This window comes from Coloeus monedula, assembly GCF_965178545.1.
Source record: "Coloeus monedula genome assembly, chromosome: 28".
Classification (NCBI taxonomy): domain Eukaryota; kingdom Metazoa; phylum Chordata; class Aves; order Passeriformes; family Corvidae; genus Coloeus; species Coloeus monedula.
This window is the reverse complement of record NC_138808.1, coordinates 4,676,853-4,690,420: the sequence shown is the minus strand read 5'-3', so window position 1 is coordinate 4,690,420 and position 13,568 is coordinate 4,676,853. Positions and strand designations below refer to the sequence as shown.

The following is a 13,568-nucleotide window of genomic DNA, read 5'->3' as shown; positions in this document are numbered from 1 at the left end:
CTGTCCTTTGTGCTTCTTCCCTTTCTCTTCCTGCTGTTTTCCTGTTTGCAGTCCCATTCTCTGTGCCAGACTAGGAGTACTAAAGCCAATTAGCAGTGGAAGGTGTAATAAGTGCAGATAAATTCAAATTCGGGTGGTATTTTTCACACCTTCTGATTTAAATGTGAAGTGGGCAGTTAGAAGTTCTTGATTGTGTTGTGCCTTTCTGGACTGAATCCTGGGTACAGTCAAAGCCTGGGAACGAATGCTGTGGTCTGCTTTGATTGAGGCAGTTGGACCAGCTGAAATAGGAGTTGTATAGAAAGTAAAACTCTCAGATGGGTGTGGGTCATCAAATTTTGCTTCTCTGATGGCACAGTCACTTCCTCTAGATTGCTGTGTAAAAATTGCTGTGTTTTCCCTGATGGAACCAATCCTCATTTTCTCCGGAGGGAGCCGTGCTGCTTTTACATGTAGCAAAATTGTCGTGCTTTAATCTGCAGTCAGTGGGAGCTTAATAATAAAGTAACCACAGTGGTGGGTTTATTTGCAGACAAAATAAATTCAACAGTTTTGCACATCTTTATGTGAGGTGTTTTCAGCTGAAGTTGCAGGAGTCAAAGGTGAGGGAGAAAACGAGGTGTAATTTTACTGTGGCTTCTGTAAGTGCAGATGTCACAGGTTCCTCTTCCTTGGATGTGGCTTCACCTGATGTATTTTTGTCTCACTGCTGCATTTGGAAGATGCTCCAGGCCACAAGTCTGTGTTGATGTTTGAGTCCTGTATCAAAACCCATTAGCTCGATTTCTATTATTATTTTTTAATATTATGAACGTCTCTTTCCTCTGAGCTCTCGGGATGCTTTATCTGTGTTCTCCCTTGCACAGACTGTAGTTTTGTGTGCCAGTTGGCTTGTGCATGATGTACATATTCTAACGAGGGTGCTCTGGAGGTGACTTTGTTAATTAGCCCAGGATCCTGGTGGAGGGAAGGGACCTGTGCTAATAAGGCATTAGCAGTTGGTCTGAAGAGGCTCCAGTCCCACTCAGCTGAAGCAAAGATTTGGGAGGAGGTTCTTGAGGGTTAGTGGAGCTGCTTTTTTTTTTAAAAAAAAAGTTAAATTGATCTATTTTGCTGCTCAGCTCATGTTTCTTTCTGCTGAGCACAGCACTGTAAACAGAGATCCCGTATCCTGCTGGCCTGGCCAGAGCTGGGAAAGGGAACTGAGCCCCTGGAATGGAGCGGGGGCTTCTTGTGGGTGACTGCTCATTTTGGGGAGAGGAAGGGAAACCCAAGTGTTCTGTGATTACCAAAAAGTTTTGAGGATGGCTGAGACTGTAATAAACTTTGAAAAACCAACCCTTTGGGGTTTTGTTTGGTTTCTGTTTTTTTCTTGTTTAATGTTTTCTCTGGTATTTTTCTGAGATCCATGGAAGTATTGTACATAAATTAAAAAAAAAAGAAGTCCAAGCCTGATCTCTCCAATAATTCTGAAAAACATAGACTGTTAGGAAAGTAGGTTTTGGGAAAATTGTGTTGGTTATAGTCCCTTATTTCTTCCTGGCTCCATTGTGGGTTATAAGAGGGGGAAGAAAAATCAGTGCAGCGCTGTGTTCCTCTTTTGCACAGCCACCCTTTGGGCTAAAGATTCACAGCGGGATGTGCGGATTTGTTCTCCAAAAACGAGACAAATGTGGCTGGGGAGAACAATAAGGCTACTGCTGTGGGTTCAGAAACTCTTAAAAATGACTTGTAATTTGAGATCCTCAACTTGAAGCAGCTTTGGGGAGAGAGTCAGGGTTATTTTTGGGTCTGAATCGAGCACTGTGCACAGAGGCTCCTCCAGAGCTGCGAGGGGGTTCGAGCAGCTGTGATGTGCTGCATCCCAGGGCCATGTCCCAGTTTCCTGAATTTGAATGTCCATTTTGCAGCCTGGGTATAGCTTTCAAGACCTTTAATAAAGTCTTCATGCTTTTTTTGGGAAGGGGGGAGGAGTGGGTGTTTTTTTGTTTGTTTTGCTTCTTCTTTCTATTGCATCTTTCTGCTACATCTCTGGGGCTGCTTCTAAAAGTCAGTGGGGCTTCCTCGAAAACCCTGCCCTAGTTCCCGTGGTGAACTGTGCTGTGTAAAACTGAGGGTTTGCCTGCTGAGAGAGATTCGTGCTGGCAGGTGTGTTACCTGCATGTGTAACTCCTGTGTTGGTGTGGAAGAGGAGCTGTTATGTTGTAAAAGCCATTGATAAGAAACAGGGAGAGTTGTACGTTAAACACAGCAGTGTTGTCTGGTTCTTTGCTCTTTTTCATTCTTTTCTTGTCATATGCCACCTATTTTAACCATAAATTTTACCCAAGTGTGGCTTTGTTTGTCACTTGTCACGCGATGGGGGCAACCCGTGCAAGAGCTGGGTAACCACGAGGCACAAACGTGTCCAGTGGAGCTGTGTGTGGCGGTGATCTGGTGGTCTCTGGCAGCCTGTGAAGAACGGGATTCCCTAAAGGGCTCAGACTTGGAAAAGGAGAATTCTGTGGGATGTGACTTGACTTCTGTGGTGTGTAACTGCTGCTCTCCTTGTCGTGGGACTTCTGAAGACACGTAACTCACTTGTGAGCTGAGCCTTTACGAGTCCTTGAACATAAAAGAAGTATTTGGTGCGGTGTAAGGTGCCGGAGAACAGATGAAGTGCTGTTGGGTTGTGGCATCAGCAGTGTCATTGTGCCTCCCTTTTTACCAGTGTGCAGCACTTCTGGCTACTTGGATCTGTGCCACTCGGCCCAAATTCATTCTGATCTCCGGAGCCAGGTGTGAAGCTTTTGATGCCTCTATCCCTCCATCCTCCATCAGCTTCCTATTTCTGCCAGGACTACAAATGTAAACCTTTGTATTTGGATGGAGAGCTGACAGAGATGAAAGGCTTTCATCTGAAACAAGTAATTTATCCTGGGAGTCCTGACTTTACTAATAGCAATGACCACAGAATTGTGGGTTTTTCCCCTTGTTCTTCTGTCCCGATTTAAAAGCATTAACATCAAACCGCATGTGGGAGATGTTTCTTCTGCTTCTTGCACAAATCAGCTTTGTAATGTAACTTAGATGCTTCAAAGTTGCAGAGCCTTTTAAGTTTAGGCCTTTGGTGGTTCAGTGTGTGATGTGTAGCTCTGATTTCTGTCCAAGGCAGCATTGCTGTCCTTCAGCTTTCTTCTTCATAATGGGAATTAACGGAGCAATGAGGGACTGTCTGGCAGGACCAGGGACTGGTGTAATTGCTTGTTTTATGGAGATGTTAAGTGTTAACTTCACTGCCATTAGTTGAAGATTACCCCTTTGGATCCTTTTTAGTTCCTAGAGATCCAGGCAGAGCTGGAAGCTCTGGGCATGAGCACGGGAAGGAGCATTCCCACCATGGAGTGGTGGGAGCTGCTCAGTGCCCTCCCTCTTCCTGCTGTGCTCCCCTGGCAGGGACAGGGTTGGGAGCAAAGAGCAAGAGGTTTCTTGTTAATGAACAGGTGATTTTGTGTCTTCCATAGGTGGCTTTGCAATTGTGTTCCTGGTGAGGACGAGCAATGGGGTGAAGTGTGCCCTGAAAAGGATGTACGTCAATAACGAGTACGACCTGCAGGTCTGCAAGAGAGAGATCCAGATCATGGTGAGTGACTGCTCTGTGCTGGGGCCCCTGGAAGACTGGAATGCAGTGGGGTGGGAGCCTGGTCACCTTCTGCTTGTGAACTCTGGCATCAGGTCACAAACTGCATTTTCCTAGCAAAAATGGCTTTTGTGTGCAAAGACCTGACCCCTGGAGTTATGAAAATCTAGTACTGAACTGTTTCAAAAGTAAATAGTTCCAGTGGACAAGGAAAACCTGGTACCTGAAAAAAACCCCAGGGAATTTCAGGAAAATGAGGGGTGAACTGCATGGTTTAATGAGCAAAGGAAGGGCTGAAGGGGTGAGCATGGCTGGGAGTGTTGGAATTCAGAGTCTATCAATTTTCAGTTGAGAGCTGAAGTCTTCAGCCTTTTAAACTTGATCAGAAGAGGCTGATGATTCTGATATCTCTGAACTGAAATCAGTGCACGAATGGCACACCTCCATCCTGAGATAAATCTATATCACAACATCTTCTAATCCTTTGGGTTGGGATGAAGGTTATCTCTGCATCAGTGAGGTTGGTAGATTAAAACAGTATTTGTGGGGTACTTGCTGCCAGGGCTTTTGAAATGTAAAGTATTTGTAATAAACTCTGGGATGTTTCTCTAGATTATTGGGCACAAGGATTTATATGATGGGATAGCTATTTTTAATAGCTGTTTTAAACTTAGCTTCTGTAAACAAAGACAAAATGGAGATGATCCAAATAGATTTGACTAATCTTGTTTGCAGCATGGTAAACATGGGAGGTGCCACTTTTGAAGTTGTATTCCAAGATACTGATGAGTGTTTAGAGGTGGGGAAGGAAATACAAAATCCTCCTTTCGTGAATTTACCGCACGAGGTACAGGTTTGGGGTAGATGATCTTCATAGCAGAAACTCCTACCTGTAGCAATTCTGGGTGTAATTTTTGAAGTAGCTTTTAATTAGATTAATACCTTTAAAATGAACTGCAGTAGTTTGTGATAGTGCAAGGAAGCTTTGGGCTTGGTTTGGCATCCCTGTGGCTACGTGGGAAAAGGTGAGATTAGATCTCACATCAAAGGTTTAGCTGTGCTCGCAAAGCTTGTTTACTTGGGTTTCACTTGCTGCTTTCTCTTGTCTTCACATCTTTGGAAAGTGAGGGTGAGGAGGGTCCTTCTCACCTGGCAGGGCTGCTTGCTCCTGGGCTGGATCTTTTCCCAGGCACTTGTCTGTGTCCTGAAGAACCAGTGCATCCCTAAAAGGAAATATTTACTTCTTTCCCAGCCTTTCTGCAAGAAGGAATTATTTTACACTTAACTGCAGTTTTTGCAGCCCCACGGTGTTACAGCAGGACCTTGATTTCTTTACTGGGGAAGCCGAGCATCAGACTGGGCTGGCTGTCACAGCTGGGAGTGTGTGTGAAGCTGGCAGTCCCAAAGAAGCAATTTTTCCCTGCAGTTTAGCATGCATCTCCATGGCAGGGGCTTGGAACTTGATGATCTCTAGGGTCCCTTCCAAGCCAAGCCAGTCTGTGATTCTGTGGTAAGTTATTGATGTGAGAACTTGGGCTTTAATCTGTTGAGTTACTTAAAGCACTTCTAAAAGCAAGGTTAAAGTTTATTTTGTTGTTTTAGTGGGTTTTTTTTGAGCATGTGAAGATTTGAGATACGTTTTGTCAGCAGAAGAGTTGGAAGGAGATGAGACAAGTAAGGCCAACAAGTCCTGCGTGGCCACCACCACCATCTGCCCTGTTCTCCCCTCGTGTAGCTCCCAGCAGCTCCCAGGGCCTGGCCTGGGCCACCTCAGGGAATGTGCCAAAATCTGGACCAGTCCTGAGCAAGTTAAGTTAGTTCATCAGGTTGGCTGTTCCTCTGCTGTTTGTCTCAGATCCTTCTGGAAGGAAAACAGGTAGGGACAGACCTGAGGTTTGCTCAAGCTCTGCAGGATGATTAATCCCAAGTGACAGAAGCTTGTGTGGTGTGGAGGAGCCAGGTGAAAACGCTGCTCACTCTACGTGGCTGGCCCATGGTGTGACTTTGTCTGTCTTGCAGCGGGATCTGTCTGGCCACAAGAACATTGTGGGGTACATCGACTCCAGTATTAACTCCGTCAGCAGCGGGGACGTGTGGGAAGTGCTGATCCTCATGGACTTCTGCCGGGGTGAGTGGGGGCCTGGCCTGTTGGTCATGGGGGGGTTTATCCCTCTGTGCTTACAGGGAACTTGCACATCATCTTCCTTTCAAAAGAAGAGCTGTTCCTAAGCTGCCAGGAAGCTGTTCTGAGCTAAGCAAAGCCAGGACTGGGGGTGGAGAAGTGGATGACCCATGAGACTGTGTTGACTCTGCTAATGGGGTTGGTACCATCTTTGCTGCTGCCCAGGATGGTCCTGGATCCCCTCTGTTGTGAAGGAGGACCCTAAGATACATCTTGCTGTTTGTAGAATGGTCCACACAAGAAGTGGCTCCTCTAAAACTGCCAGGAATGTAATTTTTCTTCACTTTAGTCTCATTGCAAGCTTTGATCCACAGCCTGGCTTAGGATTGTTCTGGAAGAAGCATGAAATGGATAATGGGAAGCCAAGAGGCATTCCTCTTACCTCTGACCTTTTTGCTTGGCTGTCTGTAGCCAGACAGGCTCTTCTAGCTGTCCCAAAGCTTTGATCTTTGTGGCTGGGATGTGGTGTTTGGAACATGACGCATGTGCTGGGCTCAAATGCCACTTGCAGGAAGAATGTTCAGCAAAAGTAATGTTTTGGCCAGGTGACTTCAGGAGCCTGTGGCTGGTTTGGATGGTGGCAGCTGATGGAAATGGGTATTTTTGGGCCTGTCTGGCTTTGGGGTCAAATGTAGCAAGGACATGTAGATGTGTGTAAATGTGCCCAGTGCAGGTTTCTGCTCTGCCGTGTCCTCTTTGCTGCTTTGCTTTGATGCAGGAATCTTGACTGCCTTGCACTGGGTTTGTTTGCTGGTGAAAGGAAGAACTTTGTGTGTAGTTTTGCTGAAGGAATCCCTTCATAAGCTCTCTTTAAGCTTAAACCTAAACATGACAAGACCTGTTGTAAGCTCTAGGCCTGGCAGTGCTGCTATGTCCCTGCTCAGCTCCATGTGCAGAGCCCGCTGTGGAGGAGGTACAAACCTGAGTTGTTCACATGCACCCCCCCAGCTGCAGTACCCAAATTTTGGGCCAATGAAGTAAAATCCATCTTTCTAAGGCGTTTTCCTTCCATCTGAAAGGAGGAGAGCTGCAGGGTGGCATTTCTCACGTGGCTCTTGCCAGATGCTGTGCTGAGCACACGCCGGCCGCTGTCTGCAGCATTCCCACTGCAATGGTTGTTACACGCTGATTTTCCCTTGTTACTTTCCTTTTGTGGCCAGCAGTTTCCAAACCAAATCAGTGTCTTTGTGTGCAGAACTGCATTCATTTTGAGTGTAAAATGTTCACAGCTGTAGTATTCATTAAACTGAGCTTTTCTTTCCTACCATGAAAGTTTTCCAGCACTTGTGATGTGGAATGATACAGTACTGCTTCACCAGAGCTTCAGAAAGGAGTTTTTCTCTGTCTGTCTAGGGTGTTTAGAGGAGAAAAGAACCTCTGAATTGTTTGGGAAAGGCCTTGACAGCAACAAAACCTCAAAGCTGAGACAAATTCAGGGCTTGTTCATGAAAACTTGCTTTTGTTTTTGCAGAGTTTCCCTTGTTACAGATGGATTCTGAATTTCTTTGCCAGTCAACAGCTTTAGCCAAGCCACTTCATGTGTGGGTTTTCTGAGTGTCTCCCTTCCTCCCTCCTCTTGCTTACATGTGGCAGACTAATCTGTGGACTGTGGGTGCCCCAAATTCAGCCTTTTCTGTCTGACTAGAGGAATAATAAATCCTATTTGGAAGAAAAAAACAGAAAATTACATGGCTTAGTTAGAATGACTTGAGTGCTGACACAGCCAGGGCAAGGTGGGCTGTGGGAGCTGGTGTGAAGGTTTGCTCAGAGCCCAGGTGAGCTGTAACACCTGCCCACAGATTCTGCAAACCCCTGGGATGCAGGGGAATGAAGCAAACTGAGTGATCACATCGTAAACAGCCTCCTGGGAAGGTTTGTTGTGAATTTATTTTGAACTTTTCGTGCGCTGACTGTGGAGCCCCAGTTTGAGGAGCAGCCCAGGACCAGGGATGGTGGGGGACTGAGTCTGGGGGGGCCAGAGCTCACTGTGTGTGTGCTGGGATTTGGGGTGGCCAGAGCTCACTGTCCCTGCTGTGATTCTGTCCCTGCCAGGGGGGCAGGTGGTGAACCTGATGAACCAGCGCCTGCAGACCGGCTTCACCGAGAGCGAGGTCCTGCAGATCTTCTGCGACACCTGCGAGGCCGTGGCCAGGCTGCACCAGTGCAAGACTCCCATCATCCACAGGGATCTGAAGGTGAGCTCTGGCTCCAGGGGTGCAGCAGTGAGGCTGCATCCTCCTCGCTGTGTCTGCCAGCTGCCCACGCCCCAGTGCTGTGCTTCTCTTGCTAGTAGTGAGGGAAAGTGGGCATAAACACACCTCTCTGCTGGAAGATAAAAAAAGAAATGAGCCTCTCAGTGCTGCTTACCATATGTTTGCCATCTATAGATCTACTTAAACACAAATGTTTGTGAATAATTCTGGCTTGCACACGTGCCAGAATGTACCTGATGAATTATTCACAGTGACCTGAAGCACTGCTTATTGAAGGTAGCTCACAAAAAGTGTGCTGTGATGTTGTTTCCTGGACCCAGATTAAAAGGAGCCCTCGAGAAGTGTTGGCCTTGGGGCAGGAATCCTTAGGAGCTTTTGGAAGTGGCCTCTGGAGCTCTGACCATGAAAGTGTGTTGTAAAACTCTGTGTGCTTAGTTGGGAATAGAGCTGGGCCAGCAGGGACAGCTTGGGAAAAATCCCACGCCTGTAATCAAGCAAACAAAAAGATGTTCCCTTTGCTCTCCACGAGCTCGTAAAGTGCCGGAATGGAACATTCAGCCAAGGAGGCTGCTGTGTGCATTTGAAATTCAGATGTGCTTTGTGGGGCAGGTTCTATTTTCAGAGACCTCACAGATATTTGTTTGTGCCACTGGCCATTGTTTTACAGGGACTGAAGATGCCACGTGTACCAAGGAGAGCAAGGTAGAGCAGGGAAAAAAATCCTCAGGGTTTGGTGTGCTTTGGCATGTTTGAAATGACAGTGATGCCACTGCTCAGTTGGTTTGGATACAGAAACAACTCCTGTGTCTCTTTCTGGGGGAAATGGGTGGTTTCTTACCAGTCTGAGTCCTGGATTTAAAGCTGTGAAGTCCGTGGGCAGTTTGCAGGAGTTTGTATAAGTCAGGAAAACTGGGGTGAGAGGATGAGGAACAGGAACCTCCCCAGCTGACATTAACCCCTGCCCTTACCTTTTTGGTGAATCCCTGTGGGGTTTGATAAAGAATGACCTCAGTGTGTTGCAGGGGAATAAATCTGGGATGTCTGTGCTGGATTAGTGAGTTGATCTGGAGTGTTACTTTCTGCCCTGGGTTGCAGCTGAAATGGGCTGTTGGGGCTGGTGTCCAGCCCACTGTTGCCTGCTTAGGTCAGGGGAGGTTTTGCAAGGCCTGACTCTTGGTAAGCTGTGCCCAGAGTCAGAGTTGGCTCTTTGGAGAAGTTGGAGAAGTTTTCTGCTTGAGTAGTGTATTGTTTCTGTCATGGCGACCTCTGGGGGTCTAAGTACTAACATAGAATTAATATTTATATATATTTTGACTTTGTGTTAAAATGTACTATTGTCGAGGGGGAGTTGCAAAGCCAGGAGAGATTAAGGGCCAGAGAAGTTTTGTACAAGTTCTGGGTGTGAGAAGGGACATGTGTAGGTGTTTTCTTGGGGTGACTGTAACCCTGCTGAAGAGGGGGCAGATGTTGACTTTGCAGGCAGCTGCCTGGGGCTTGGAGGCCTTTTTTGCCTTCCAGCTCTTTGATGTTGCTCTGGTGCTGGAGGTTCCTGCCCGGAGAGCTCTGCCAGCAGAAGGGAGGCTGTGAATGAGCTTTCAGCCCTTTCAGACAAGTGCAGCTGGAGAGGAGTTTCAGTGGCCTCTGGCTCTGATTTTGAATTAACCCAAAGGCTTTGCCTGAAGCAGAACAGCCTCCTGTTGGCACAGTCCCCAGCTGGTGGGAAGTGACCAGCAGCTGGGGACAGCAGCACCTTTACCCAGCGTGTCTGTAGGCAGAAGGGGACGTGGCACTGCGAGTAAGGACCACAAACAGATCCTGTGTCACCCCTGGGTGTGTTCAGGTGTCCCCTCCTGGGCTGGTGGTTGATTCAGGTGCTGTGTCACTGCCTGCTGTGCAGTACAGGCTGTGGTGTTTAGTTTCGTGTGCTTTGGTTGCCACAAACCAGGTGTATATTGATGCTGCTTTTTCCTAAAAACGAGGAAGGCCCTTGTGCGCTGCCTCTGCCCCAGCCTGGACCCTGTGAGGCAGAGTCAGCCTGCTGGCAGTAGGTCTGCTTTGAGTGGTTGCCTGTGCTTGTTCTTGCAGGTATTTTCCTCACCCTCAGGGTTCAAAGGCCATTGCTGCTGCAGGGCAGTCCCTGGGGAGTTTGTTTTTTTGCTCCTCTCTGAATAAGAACAATTCCTGTATCTTTGGGCTGGGCCTTTTCACAGCAGAGAACAAATGGCCAAACCTTATGGCAGTCTGTTACCATGTGGTTGGGAAGTCTCTGCTGCTAAGTTGGGATCTATATAAGAACTAAACCTGTCAGACCCCAGAGGAGCAGGCTTTAGGGAGGGAAAAATCTGCCTAGGGCTGATGCTAACATTTACACAACTACCCCACACCTGGTGGCAGTTGTTTGCATGGTTTGTTCCATGTTGAACCTTGTCTTTCCAGTCTCACATCCCATAGCTCGTGTTGTTCAAAGCACGGTCTTAGGACCAGCTTTGATTTCTGCAGGGAGAGGTCTCCCATTTCTGTGCGTGGTGCTTCTGCTGGTCTGAACCCACCTGGCTGCAAGAGCAGGTGACTGGATGGCAGACGAGAGGATGATTTTTTCTGTAGCAGACACACAGCAGAACACACCCAAAAACTGTGTCAGTCAACCCAGAGGATGCTGTTGATCCAAACCTCTTCCTTCCTTTCCCTACTTTCTGCATTGCCCAGAAGTTGTCCTCAGGATGAGGATGTAGTTTCTCCTGCTTTTATTCCAGCAGGAGCCCTCACAGTGTAGCGCTGCTGTGATCAGACAGTCCCACTGTGCTGTTGTCATCTCACTGCCTTCCATCTCTCTTTGCAATGCCAAGTCTTGCCCTGACGCCACCAACGAGCCTTGAATTTGTTAGGAGGGATCTGTCGAGTGTGATGTGTGAAATTGTTCAGTCCCCTCACTCGTGGTACACCCTCGTGCTGGCCATGGCAGGAGTGTGCCTGTGCCAAAATCAGTCAGCGCCGTGTGGATCTCACTCTGTGCCATCAAACACTGCATCGGCTCTCAAAGGCGAACAGCGAGCGCCAGGGGAGAAAGGGAAGTGGAAACATCTCTGAAGAGACCTGGCAGTGCTGCAAAGCAGCCAGGAAGTGTGCCCTGGTCACAGATCCCTCCCAGATCACTACCTGAGCTCAGGAACACTGGTCTTGAAGCCGTTGCTCTCAGGAGAGGGTCACAGGTATTGAATCCGTCAGCTAAAGAAAACCTCTGTCCTCATCCCTGCCCAGCACAGTGATTTTTATTACTCTGCAGTGGTTTTTATTACTTTGGTTCTGTTCTAGCAAAGCAGCATTTATTTTGGAAAGACTGAAGCTAACTACACTTTGTAACCAGCAAAACTTCAGACAACTGATCATCTCCTTTAAAGTCTTTTGTTTGGGGTCTAAATCTGACCGTGCTGGGTGTGTCAAAGGCTGCAGCCAGAGTTACCAGTGCTCAGCCGTGCTGGAAGCTGGAGTGCAGCTTTCTGAGTGTTTGACCAGAAGACACCTCCGTACTCCTTTTAAAGACACTTTTCTCTGGCCTGGCAGTGGGTAGTAGTAATTCTTTTGCTGTGTTTATTTTTTCCTTCTCCTGGCATTTGCTGCTCAAACCTGGTTGTTGGATAGTCCTGTGCTGATGTTTAACAAACCTTACAGGGTGTTTCAGTGAAAAATCACCTCAGACTTCTCAGCCAGATAACGTGGGAGGACTCTTGGGGAAATGCTGGAAGAGTATTTGCAGGGAGCAGGGAATAACACTGCCAGTGTTGATCTGCTGGGGAAGAACATCTGTGTGCAGTGCTTTATTCAAAGCAGATGGATGGCAGAGGGGGAAGGGGGGATGTTTAACCCTTGGTTTCAAGCCAACATTCTCCCCCTCAGCTGCTCTAATTCGGTTGCATTTTCTGGTGCTTAAAATGCTGACTCCTTCTTTTTCTTTCCTTCTTGTAAAGACCATCCTCGATGGGGAGCTCTGCTTCCAAAGGGTTCTGTTAGCAAACACTTATGTGGTGATTTTTGTTATTTTGAACTGTATGAGCAGTGTGTTTGATCTCGTTGTTGCATCTGAGCGTTTGACACTGATTGAAGATAAAGACATGAAGAATTGTGTGTTCCCTCGAGAGAACATGCTGTTAATGCTGCTGCACAGATGAGGAGTTGGAACAAGGGATGCTCTGCCAAAGCAAAGATCTGAACACAGGGTTTTACACTTTTTAAGTCAGTGTTGAAACAGGCAATTTTCTTAGGTGGGTGCAAGGTAGATTTTTTGTTAATGCACAGTTGTGATTGTTGAGGAGAAGGTTCTGCTGCTTCTCTTTGTTTCAGCTGTCCCAGGTGTTTGTTTCAGCATTTGTTTCTGTTGCCCGATTCAAGGTACCAAATAATATTTCAAAGAAAGCGGTCTTCTCAGCAGTCTGGGGGAGCCTCTGTTGCTACAGCCCCTGTTTAGGGACTGCAGACTCTGAGAACAAGCAAATAAGAGTGAGCATGAGCTGAGGTTTGTTTTGAATGAGACCCTCAGGGACAGGTAAAATGCAGGCAAAGACCTGGAGATGTGTTTTAATTTCCTGAAGTATGGAAGCGTGTGTGTTATTTGTTTGCCTCCCCTCTGCCCCACAGACAGTGAGGAGTTACAGCCCTTTGTAAAGGTGGGACAGCTTGGATTTCCTGTCCCCAGTTCAGATGCCAGACCAGGGGCACAGTAGCTCAGGAAGGTTGAGCTCCAAAGGCACTGGGGGACAGTTCTTGTCCTGAAGTCTTACAGAAGGCAGAGAAATGTGCTTGCAGGAGGAGAAGGGAGGGGTGGCAGGATGGAAGGCAGTGTTACAACTGTGCTTCCATGATTTGACTTCTATTTTAGGAGATGTGACAGAGTTTTGATGCCTGTTTTCTTTGCTGTCACATTAGGCTTTAGTGTCAGATGTGTCTGATATGTCTTCAGGCACTTAAAACCTTGACTCATCTGAAAAAAGAACCAAACCCTGAATATTTTTTTTGTCTGAGTGGTTCTGTGTCTGTCTGTGATGCTCCCAGGTTGAAAACATCCTGCTGCATGACCGTGGCCACTACGTCCTGTGTGACTTTGGAAGTGCTACTAACAAATTCCAGAACCCTCAGACAGAAGGGGTGAATGCGGTCGAGGAGGAGATCAAGAAGTAAGTGTACTTTGCCTTTTCAACTCAGCTGCAGTTTGTATATGTGAAGGGTAATTTTTCTTGTGCTGGGATTAATTTTGCTCAGCTTGTTGCAGCAGATTGGCTGTGCTGCATGGCAGTGTCTGCTGCAGGTGAATGAGTGCCCGGGGGAAGGTGAAACAATAAATTGAGCTTGATGTAATTGCTTTGGACCTGGAAGAGTGAGATTAATGCAGAGAAGCAGCCCCACCTCGGCGAGGCAGTGACCTGTTCTGTCCTGTGCAGGGTCAGGCTGTCTCTGTCCTTCATCTGTCTTGGCTTCTGTGAGCTCCAGACAGGGATGGCACAGTCCCATCCCCCTTGAGCTCCCGCTCCCCGTGGATCCGGGCCCTGACTGGGGCTGATCC

At 47.4% G+C, this 13,568-nt stretch overlaps 1 protein-coding gene across 8 annotated transcripts in view; it reads left to right on the top strand.

Moving 5' to 3' along the window:
- The window catches only part of AAK1 (AP2 associated kinase 1), a 72,257-nt gene that overhangs the window by 21,167 nt on the left and 37,522 nt on the right, over positions 1-13,568 (top strand). For all 8 annotated transcript variants that reach the window (XM_082298260.1, XM_082298259.1, XM_082298258.1 and 5 more), the window contains exons 3-6: positions 3,504-3,622; positions 5,639-5,747; positions 7,854-7,996; positions 13,061-13,182. In XM_082298260.1, the coding sequence (XP_082154386.1) occupies positions 3,504-3,622; positions 5,639-5,747; positions 7,854-7,996; positions 13,061-13,182 (493 nt within the window). The remainder of the gene's footprint in view (positions 1-3,503; positions 3,623-5,638; positions 5,748-7,853; positions 7,997-13,060; positions 13,183-13,568) is intronic.